Genomic DNA, 12,092 nt, shown 5'->3' on the forward strand with positions numbered 1-12,092 from the left:
ATGATTGACTGGATGCGTAATGTCACTGTACATGTACGACAGAGTGTAAGTGCCCTGAGAGAAAAGTTGGACATAAAAATCTTACAGACTCCTGTTGGGAAGAAAGCATCTTTTCCTTAATCTTTCTCAAAAAAATATTTGTCTTTAAACAGAATATATGCACTTACAGAAGTAGATTGCACACAACTTCTGAATTTTAAAGCCTAAATTATTAGAATCCTTTACCTGTATTGTGATTTATATTAGAAAACAAACAAAATAGTGTTCATCTGAATTATCTTTATTTAGAAAGCAAAAACTACAAGTAAAATCTTGGTACAAAAGATTTCCTGGTAAGTTCCTTTCATAGGATTTTACCTGACCATTTTTCACTTGACCTTTGGTTGTAAAAATATTGATGTGGTTCCTTTTTTCTTGTCCAGCCAAGTTTTACAGGGGAATATTGATTTCTCCCGTGTGATTTTATTGATTATTTCAACACGATCCAAGAACCAACCGGAACCAAAACCAGAACTGTCATGTTCAATGAAAAGACTTCGCAACTTACCTGCAAAATGGAAAAATTATTATTTTTTTTTAAAGACATAAAGATAGAAAATATAAAATGGTTATCTTAATTACAACATCCTTAATTCTAATTAGTGCCATCTTTTAAAAATGAAGTCTAAACATTTTTCACTCCCCCCCCTTCAATCTACCTCCTCCTCCTCCTCTCTAATGTTGCAGCCATCGAAGACATTTCTAAAGGGAAACTTTGGATGGGTTTCTTTCCGCAGAAGCAACGGATGACAGAGAAAATGTGGTGGTCTTCCGTTGTCTCGTTATGCTGGAGAGAGAAAGTAATTTACTAATGAAAGGCTCAGCTTATTGAAATGAAACCCAGTCTTTGCTTCCTTCTGAATTGATTTTGTTGTGTCTAAGTTAGAAATTATGATCAGAGGTAAACTGCAGAATGGACATCTAGGAAGAGTCCAGGGTGATGGAGTTAGAGGAATGGGGCCCAGAATAGCGATCTGTTGATTGGTGGTGAAAGAAGACCCTATTCCAGTGGAGTGTAATGTTGAGAACTTTCATTCTTTGGTATCTGAAGAAATGCAAGCCTCTGCACTGTGGCCTATACAGAGCAAGTCAGGTGGAACGTAGAATGAAGGTGTTGAAGAGTTATGAGAGAGGGTTGAACCAGAAATGCATTTTGGATTTATTCCAGGAAGTAAAAGACTGTAAGGTGGAGGCAGAGGTTGTAAGGGGTTTCAGATGAAGTTTAATTGGAGAGAAGCAATGGTTGGTTTGGGTAGTGATATGAAAGTGTGACGGAGACAGGAAGAGTAGTGAGGTTATTAAAGGTCTCCACTATTTGTAGAAATGGGATTGAAGAGTAAATGAAGGTTTACCAATGGAGTGTCTGTTTACAGAGGGTAAGGATGGACGGAGGGGAAAAGATGAGTTGATGGGGGAAATATTGAAAAGCTGAAGGTGAGAGTAAAACCACGGGGAAGAGTGCACTGTTTGTGTATCTAGATTTTTGTCACCAGAGACAAAAGACTCAATACATTTCAAGGAAATCAAGATACAGCCACACACATAAGTCTGTCCAGTTTATTTCTCCAGAGGGAAATTATGATGGCATTGCTTTCAGTACTGACCAGTTCTATACACACACACACACACACACACACACACACACACACACACACACACACACACAACACGTTTGTAATCACCTACATGTTTCTACATACCACTAAATCAAAAGATTTCCACTTTAGAGACATCAGATATGTGGATATGATGAAAACTACCTGATGTCTCTAAAGTGTCAAAGTGTTTGAAATTTGATAAAATTGTCCACAGAAGGGATGTAAAGAATTTTTTTTAATAACTTATTTTCGAATTGCCTCTTGCTCTTGATATACTAAACATTGTATACAACAGGCATAAATTCAACATATTTGAACTCCGAACGTAACAGATGAAATATCTATTTCTTTCCTACCCACAAGGGGCTAAACACAGAAGGGACAAACAAGGACAGACAAACGGATTAAGTCGATTATATCGACTCCCAGTGCGTAACTGGTACTTATTTAATCAACCCCAAAAGGATGAAAGGCAAAGTCGACCTCGGCAGAATTTGAACTCAGAATGTAGCGGCAGACGAAATACTGCTAAGCACTTTGCCTGGCGTGCTAACGTTTCTGCCAGCTCGCCACCTTTGTTGGCTGGCTTCTTGGTAAAATTTAAGTAAAATCCATAGCATTTGCATGGAATGTGTTAATGAAAAGAATATTTAACACATTTCATTTTTGGATTCTTTAACACAATATCAAAAAAAACTAGGAATAGACTTGATATGGTAAGCTATTGTAGTGAGGATGTTTTGTTTTGCCTTCTCAGAAAATAGATTTCTGAATATAAATTTCGAGATGAAATTCAAAGAATGTTTAAGTGATTTCTGAAAATTTACCTAATTAATTGTAAATATTTCAGTTGGTAAATTTTAGCCCCATTCATCAATTTCTCATTAAAAATATTTAATAGAAGATAAATTGTTATTTTGGAGATAATATTTGTTAAAATATTTGTCGAGGTTTTGTTGTTTATAAAATAGAAATATTTTTAAACTAAGAAAGAAATGAAGAAAATCAATGAAATTGAAAATATTTCTCTATTTCTAGAGGAATTGGTCTGAAGAAATAAAGCTGAGGTGTTTTGACTTGAACCCTTTTGTAGAAACTTAGAATTCTGACAATTGTACTCACCCAATTCAAGACATTTGATAAAAAACGTGTCCTTCTGATTTCTCTCAAATAAATCCCTAAATCTTTGTTTCAATGGTTGCCTGCCTGTTTCTCCATTTTCTCCAAATATATTGAGGTAGACATTGGCATCTGTTCCTGCATGTTTTACATCTCCAGTGTATACTTGTATTTCATATGTGACCATCCCTCCTGAAATATAGGCAAATAAACTATTTGCTATCATTGCTGGGAGACAGTTAACCATGTCAACATGTTGCTGAATCCATGCCCCAGTCCATCTAGCTGTAAATAGGCACCAGTGACTTAAATGTAGATGTGCAATTGACTCTTGCGTTCCTCTGGGGACATGTATCCCTTAACTACATCAAATGACATCATCACATGTAACACACACACACACATATATATCGCCATGTTGATTCGTTAGCTACTGCACGCATTTTTTTTCTCTCCTTTCTGTGTTTTTCTCTCTCTGTGTATCTTTCTGTTATATATCTGTCAGTTGCTCACCAAAAAGCATCTTCAATATAACAGAGTTGATATACATTGGCAAGTAATATATTACTCGTTATGGTATATGACTGATTGCAGTGTTACTGTTGCATGCCAGATATTGCCACTGGACTCTGCTGATGACTCTTTCATGCCGGAGGTGGCCTGCTCCAAGTTGGTGGTTCAGTGGTGACAAAATTTAGTTAAAATATTTTGGGAGAGAAAGGAAGAGTTATCTGCCATCGATTGGTGTTCGCTAGAGGTGAAGTAAGCCGCGTGTGGCATGGCCATTGTCCTCCAGTTCAAAACTGGACACGACCGTGTTGCCAAAATGAATTTGAGAGTAGCATTCTCTTTCTCTTTTCTCTCTTTTACTTGTTTCAGTCCTTTGACTGTGGCCATGCTGGAGCACCGCCTTTAGTCGAGCAAATCGACCCCGAGACTTATTCTTTGTAAGCCCAGTACTTATTCTATCAGTCTCTTGCCGAACCGCTAAGTGACGGGGACATAAACACACCAGCATCGGTTGTCAAGCAATGCGAGAGGGACAAACACAGACACACAAACATACACACACACATATATATATATATATATATACATATATACGACGGGCTTCTTTCAGTTTCCGTCAACCAAATCCACTCACAAGGCATTGGTCGGCCCGATGCTATAGCAGAAGACACTTGGCCAAGGTGCCACGCAGTGGGACTGAACCCGGAACCATGTGGTTGGTAAGCAAGCTACTTACCACGCAGCCACTCCTGCATTCCAAAATTTTGTTTTAAAAGTTCTAGAAGCTTCCAGATTTTGTGATTTTTTTTTTAGAATGGTTCATCTTTCTCCTAAAAAGAGTTTGAATCTCCTACTTCCATTAAGATATGCCCCAAGGAAAGAGATTCCAGGTGTGAAAGGAAAAACCTTGAATTAGAAGGCTTTAAAATAAGCAAAAACCAAAGTCTAAGTAAGCAAGAAAATGGTCCTCCTTAATATATAGGAAGGTGAAGAGAGAAATTGCCAATGCAAGAGGTGGACAAAATGTGCCAGAGAAATAAACACTAAGTACGACTGGTCGTCTATGCTCTCCCTCTCTCTCTCTCTCCCTTAGTTATGTTTGTGAGAAATAGATTTTCTCAGATGCTCAGGGTTTGTCTATTGGTAGTAGATAGTTTCTGTTACCTAGGCAACCTAATTAGCAGTGGAGAGGGATGTTCTGAAGTTATAATTGTTAGAGTAAGAATAGGACGGTGAAAGTCAAGGAGTTATTACCTCTGGGTCACAAAAAGAGTGAAAGGCAGATTATATGATGCTTGGATATAAACAGTAAATTTGCGTGGTGTTGAGACATGGATGTTCAATGCAGAGGGAGAGACTAGAAAAGAATGAAGCTAATAAGTTCTGATGGCCATGCAACAGATACGTTGTGCTGGAGAGTATGGCTGAGTGAATCTGCATAAAGAAGTCCCAGGGTTGAAGGTGAAGGAGAGCAAGGAAAATATGAGAGAAGATATAAAGGGACTGAGATGCTTAGTGTTTTGCTGCACTCAATAAAATGCAACATTTTTAGTGAAAGCATTAGATATATGGCTATACACTCCCCAGGCCCCGTTCCTATCCTGTCCCCCACACGTCTAACAATAACACTATTCTTTCCCTTCATGCTACGAGTTACCTCCCCTTCACTCTGGACCCCCCCCCCCACACCTTCCAATTGCTCACCTTTTTCTCTACCTGTAGATATCTCTCTCCCTCCTCTCTAACACTTTCTCACAATTGCTATCATTCTTAACATACCTGCTGTCAATGCCACCCCCTCAACTATTGTGCCTCAGTCACTAAAGCCACCCCTATATCCCTCAGGTCTCTTTATCTCTCTCCTCCGTTTCCTAATTAATCCACAGCCTCCTCTACTTTCTCCTCCTCTTCCTTAAGCTATTTCTTTTACCTTCTCCCTCACTATACTGATATTTACTATCGACCACACCCCCACCCTTGGGTTACATTCACTTCTACCCCCATCTGTCACCCTCCTTTCACATTTCTATGAACTTCTCACCCATACTGCTCCATCCTCAGTGTGTATCCTCTCTTATCCTCTCCTCGCACTATGGCAGTATATAGTCCAGCACATCATCAACATCTCTATCTTCTTCAGCAAAACACCTCTGCCTGTCCCTCTATCATACTTTCACCTCTCAAAACCTGGAATAAAGTCGCCTTCCCTGAGGAGGAGGCTTCTCTTTTCCTTGTCCTGTAGGTTACTGGGTAACCTTCACTTGCGCCGGTCTTGTGTAAACAGTACCCAGTACACTTGGTAGGATGCGAAGACAGGCATCTGGCATAGAAACCATGTCAAAGCCAACATTGAAACTTGACACAGTCCTCTGGCTCTGTCAAACTGTCCCATCCAAGGAAAACAGACAGTAAGTGATGACAATAACAGAGGAATTCAAGACAGGATGCCCCCTGGGAGCTCCTCAATGCTGACGACCTTGCTCTAATTGCTGAGTCACTATCAGAACTAGAGGAGAAGTTTCAAGTGTGGAAACAAGGATTAGAATCGAGGGTCTTAGAGTCAACCTAGCTAAAATCAAAGTCTTCATAAGTAGGAAGGTAGACAAACCACAAACCCCTTCAGGTAGGTGGCCCTGCTCAATCTGTAGAAAAGGCATAGGTAGAAACTCTGTAAGATGCACCAAGTGTAAGCTATGGACACACAAGAGGTGCAGCAATATCAAAGGAAGGCTAACTGGGAAGATAGTTTTTGTGTGTGACAGATGCTCGGGAGCAATAAACACTAAAAATGTGGAGAGAACAATTTCTGCCACATTCCAGGGGGAAAAACTACAAGTAGTTGATAGCTTCCGTTACCTAGGTGACCAAGTCAGTAGTGGGGTGTGGATGTTCTGAAAGTGTAGCTGCTAGAATAAGAATAGCCTGGATAAAGTTCAGAGAGCTCCTACCTCTGCTAGTGACAAAGGGCCTCCCACTCACAGTGAAAGATAGACTGTATGATGCATGTGTACAAACAGCCATGCTACATGGGCCGTGACTGCTGAGGACATGTGTAAGCTCGCAAGGAATAAAGCCAGTATGATCCGATGGATGTGTAATGTCATTGTGCAGACATGACAGAGTGTAAGTACCTTGAGAGAAAAGTTGGGCATATGAAGCATCAGATGTGGTGAGAATGGATGAGGACAGCTGTGTGAAAAAGTGCTACACCCTAGATGTTGAGGGAACATGTGGAAGAGGTAGACCCAGGAAGACCTGGGATGAGGTGGTGAAGCATGACCTTCGAACATTAGGCCTCACCGAGGCAATGACTAGTGACCGACACTTTTGGAAATATGTTGTGCTTGAGAAGACCTGACAAGCCAAGTGAGAGACCATGGCCTATACCAGTGGGTGTAACCAGCCCACTTATGAATACCCGTCATTCATTGCACAATAAAATTTGCTTACGAAGACCTATTGAGGCAAGTGAAATCAAAATTACTGATGTGGCCAATGACAGTACCGCCTGATTGGCACTCATGCCAGTGGAATGTTAAAAGCACCAGAATGGCGTGCTTCTTCTTCATTTTTCCCACTCCAGAAAAATATGTATCCACCTTTACTTTCTTGTAACTGCGATGATGAGTGCAGCTATGTCAATGTTGCATTTCTTTAGTTCAAGAGCAACCAGAGCTGTCTTTCCATTCTGGTGCTGAGTGACTTGTCTTGGAGAGTGTGCACATTCCAAGGGCCAAGGTTAATATTCTTAGTTTTCTTCATGTTTCGACTGTGTTACTGAATAACCAGACAGCTGCAGCAGGCTGACAAGTTCAAAGTGAGTAGGCAATGTTTAGGGCTCCTTTTCTTGCCCCTTCTCCTGTTGGGGAAAGCAGTGCTGTGTCTAAATAGATCTGCTTTGTCACCATTAGAAGACACAGCACAGTTACAAGTTCTGCGCTGGAACGGCTGTCACCCAATGGTCACTGAGTGTGTAGAGATCCTGCAAGAGACTTCCAGTAATATTCTTTACCTGTCCTTGCCACTTTCACTCTTTCACCAGAGGACTTGTTGAAGCTATGCCATATTAAATGAATAAATGTAAGTTGTCAGAAAACCCACACAAATGATTTGAGTGTTGAAGGCTTGTGTAGAACCAGCCACACTTTTTGGAAGTGATGATAGCAAGACCCTGGTGCACATATGTGCCACAATACCAAGAACAACAAAACTCAGGCTTTTTCTTCAGAGATTTCCATCTCCTAGATGAGTCACTATGAATAACCAGACAGCTGCCTGGTCTGCCCCATGAGGTTGCTATTAGTTGCTCTTGTATGCCACTGGTAACATGTAACCCAGTACAACCTGTTACGTGGTTGGGTCATTGGTGACTAAACTGGCAAACTCCACCAAGCGCACTTGGTGAGGAGGCTGATAGTTGGATACCCTGCAGGATGAAAAATAAAACCTGTTATAAAGGGCGGAGGAACTCATGAGTAGTCAACAGCCATCTGACTATATATATCATCATCATCATCGTTTAACGTCCACTTTCCATGCTAGCATGGGTTGGACGATTTGACTGAGGACTGGCGAACCAGGTGGCTGCACCAGACTCCAGTCTGATCTGGCAGAGTTTCTACAGCTGGATGCCCTTCCTAACGCCAACCACTCCGAGAGTGTAGTGGCTGCTTTTACGTGCCACCAGCACGAGGGCCAGTCAGGCGGTACAGGCAACAGCCACGTTCAAATGGTGTTTTTTTTATGTGCCACCTGCACAGGAGCCAGTCCAGCGGCACTGGCAACGACCTCACTCGAATGTTTTTTCATGTGCCACCAGCACAAGTGCCAGTAAGGCGACGCAGGTAACAATCATGCCTGAATGTTGTTCTTTTTTTTTGCATGCCACCTGCATGGAGGCCAGCTTGTTGCTCTGGCAACGATCTCGCTCGTATGGTACTCTTAGCACTCCACTAACACGGATGCCAGTCATCGAATTTGATTTCGATCTCACTTGCCTCAAAAGGTCTTTGCAAGCAGAGATTGGTGTCCAATATATATACACACATACACATATGTGTATAATTTTTGCTTTTTACATATGTGTGTGTGTTTTTTTTTCCTGATGTATTTAATTCCATATATTAGGGGGCAGATGGGGCTCCTTAACCATGGTGAAAGCATCCTATCTAGGAGAGGGGAAACTCTGGTTCAGATATATATATATATATATAAATGTGTGTGTGTGTGTGTGTATTATTGTCTTCTTGCTGTGATGTAGTTGTAAATGAATGTCACCCATTGTGCAAGCAGGGTGTTTCCTCTCCAATCTTTTATAAAAAAAATTGTCAGGTTATGGGGAAATATTACCTTATTTGGCAACAAATGAAGGCTACCTGGCCGTAGCAAATTAGCATTAACAAATGTGATCCAATCCAAAGAAAGCAAAGAAACAGAGAACATTAAATGATTTTGATGGATATATGTTTGTGTGTGTGTGTCACTGGGAATGGTGTGAGGTGGGGAAATGCTGCCTCACTCCCTAACAACCTCCACCACTGTTTCCCTGCCTCACTCTCTAACGACCTCCACCACTGTTTCCCTGCCTCACTCTCTAACAACCTCCACCACTGTTTCCCTGCCTCACTCTCTAACAACCTCCACCACTGTTTCCCTGCCTCACTCTCTAACGACCTCCACCACTGTTTCCCTGCCTCACTCTCTAACGACCTCCACCACTGATTCCCTGCCTCACTCTCTAACAACCTCCACCACTGTTTCCCTGCCTCACTCTCTAACAACCTCCACCACTGTTTCCCTGCCTCACTCTCTAACAACCTCCACCACTGTTTCCCTGCCTCACTCTCTAACGACCTCCACCACTGTTTCCCTGCCTCACTCTCTAACGACCTCCACCACTGATTCCCTGCCTCACTCTCTAACAACCTCCACCACTGTTTCCCTGCCTCACTCTCTAACGACCTCCACCACTGTTTCCCTGCCTCACTCTCTAACGACCTCCACCACTGTTTCCCTGCCTCACTCTCTAACGACCTTCACCACTGTTTCCCTGCCTCACTCTCTAACAACCTCCACCACTGTTTCCCTGCCTCACTCCCTAACAACCTCCACCACTGTTTCCCTGCCTCACTCTCTAACAACCTCCACCACTGTTTCCCTGCCTCACTCTCTAACAACCTCCACCACTGTTTCCCTGCCTCACTCCCTAACAACCTCCACCACTGTTTCCCTGCCTCACTCTCTAACGACCTCCACCACTGTTTCCCTGCCTCACTCTCTAACAACCTCCACCACTGTTTCCCTGCCTCACTCCCTAACAACCTCCACCACTGTTTCCCTGCCTCACTCCCTAACAACCTCCACCACTGTTTCCCTGCCTCACTCTCTAACAACCTCCACCACTGTTTCCCTGCCTCACTCTCTAACAACCTCCACCACTGTTTCCCTGCCTCACTCTCTAACAACCTCCACCACTGTTTCCCTGCCTCACTCTCTAACGACCTCCACCACTGTTTCCCTGCCTCACTCTCTAACAACCTCCACCACTGTTTCCCTGCCTCACTCCCTAACAACCTCCACCACTTTTCCTCATTCTCTAACGACCTCCACCACTGTTTCCCTGCCTCACTCCCTAACAACCTCCACCACTGTTTCCCTGCCTCATTCTCTAACGACCTCCACCACTGTTTCCCTGCCTCACTCCCTAACAACCTCCACCACTGTTTCCCTGCCTCACTCCCTAACAACCTCCACCACTGTTTCCCTGCCTCACTCTCTAACAACCTCCACCACTGTTTCCCTGCCTCACTCTATAACAACCTCCACCACTGTTTCCCTGCCTCACTCTCTAACAACCTCCACCACTGTTTCCCTGCCTCACTCCCTAACGACCTCCACCACTGTTTCCCTGCCTCACTCTCTAACAACCTCCACCACTGTTTCCCTGCCTCACTCTCTAACGACCTCCACCACTGTTTCCCTGCCTCACTCCCTAACAACCTCCACCACTGTTTCCCTGCCTCACCCCCTAACGACCTCCACCACTGTTTCCTTGCCTCACTCTCTAACAACCTCCACCACTGTTTCCCTGCCTCACTCTCTAACGACCTCCACCACTGTTTCCCTGCCTCACTCCCTAACAACCTCCACCACTGTTTCCCTGCCTCACTCTCTAACGACCTCCACCACTGTTTCCCTGCCTCACACTCTAACGACCTCCACCACTGTTTCCCTGCCTCACTCTCTAACAACCTCCACCACTGTTTCCCTGCCTCACTCTCTAACAACCTCCACCACTGTTTCCCTGCCTCACTCCCTAACAACCTCCACCACTGTTTCCCTGCCTCACTCTCTAACAACCTCCACCACTGTTTCCCTGCCTCACTCTCTAACGACCTCCACCACTGTTTCCCTGCCTCACTCTCTAACGACCTCCACCACTTTCCCTGCCTCACTCTCTAACGACCTCCACCACTTGGTCCCTGCCTCACTCCTAACGACCTCCACCACTGTTTCCCTGCCTCACTCTCTAACAACCTCCACCACTGTTTCCCTGCCTCACTCCCTAACAACCTCCACCACTGTTCCCTGCCTCACTCCCTAACAACCTCCACCACTGTTCCCTGCCTCACTCTCTAACAACCTCCACCAATGTTTCCCTGCCTCACTCTCTAACACCTCCACACTGTTTCCTGCCTCACTCCTAACAACCTCCACCACTGTTCCCTGCCTCACTCATAACAACCTCCACCACTGTTTCCCTGCCTCACTCTCTAACAACCTCCACTACTGTTTCCCTGCCTCACTCTCTAACAACCTCCACCACTGTTTCCCTGCCTCACTCCCTAACAACCTCCACCACTGTTTCCTGCCTCACTCTCTAACGACCTCCACCCTGTTTCCCTGCCTCACTCTCTAACGACTCCACCACTGTTTCCCTGCCTCACTCTCTAACAACCTCCACCACTGTTTCCCTGCCTCACTCTCTAACGACCTCCACCACTGTTTCCCTGCCTCACTCCTAAAACCTCCACCACTGTTTCCTGCCTCACTCTCTAACAACATCCACCACTGTTTCCCTGCCTCACTCTCTAACAACTCCACCATGTTTCCCTGCCTCACTCTCTAACGACCTCCACCACTGTTTCCCTGCCTCACTCTCTAACAACCTCCACCACTGTTTCCTGCCTCACTCTCTAACGACCTCCACCACTGTTTCCCTGCCTCACTCTCTAACAACCTCCACACTGTTTCCCTGCCTCACTCTCTAACGACCTCCACCACTGATTCCTGCCTCACTCTCAACGACCTCCACCACTGTTTCCCTGCCTCACTCTCTAACGACCTCACCACTGTTTCCCTGCCTCACCCCCTAACGACCTCCACCTGTTTCCCTGCCTCACTCTCTAACACACTCCACCACTGTTTCCTTGCCTCACTCTCTAACGACCTCCACCACTGTTTCCCTGCCTCACTCCCTAACAACCTCCACCACTGTTTCCCTGCCTCACTCTCTAACGACCTCCACCACTGTTTCCCTGCCTCACACTCTAACGACCTCCACCACTGTTTCCCTGCCTCACTCTCTAACAACCTCCACCACTGTTTCCCTGCCTCACTCTCTAACAACCTCCACCACTGTTTCCCTGCCTCACTCCCTAACAACCTCCACCACTGTTTCCCTGCCTCACTCTCTAACAACCTCCACCACTGTTTCCCTGCCTCACTCTCTAACAACCTCCACCACTGTTTCCCTGCCTCACTCTCTAACGACCTCCACCACTGTTTCCCTGCCTCACTCTCTAACAACCTCCACCACTGTTTCCC

General features: G+C 44.6%; 1 protein-coding gene across 3 annotated transcripts in view; it reads right to left on the reverse strand.

The window, feature by feature from the left end:
• Positions 1–269: 269 nt before the first annotated feature.
• The window catches only part of LOC115217301 (lipoxygenase homology domain-containing protein 1-like), a 308,929-nt gene continuing 297,106 nt past the window's right edge, over positions 270–12,092 (reverse strand). For all 3 annotated transcript variants that reach the window (XM_036507273.1, XM_036507275.1, XM_036507276.1), the window contains 2 exons: positions 2,760–2,948; positions 270–547 (listed from right to left, as the gene is read on the reverse strand). In XM_036507273.1, coding sequence (XP_036363166.1) covers positions 369–547; positions 2,760–2,948 — 368 coding nt within the window. In that variant the 3' untranslated portion in view covers positions 270–368. The remainder of the gene's footprint in view (positions 548–2,759; positions 2,949–12,092) is intronic.

This window comes from Octopus sinensis, linkage group LG11 (assembly GCF_006345805.1).
Source record: "Octopus sinensis linkage group LG11, ASM634580v1, whole genome shotgun sequence".
Classification (NCBI taxonomy): Eukaryota; Metazoa; Mollusca; class Cephalopoda; order Octopoda; family Octopodidae; genus Octopus; species Octopus sinensis.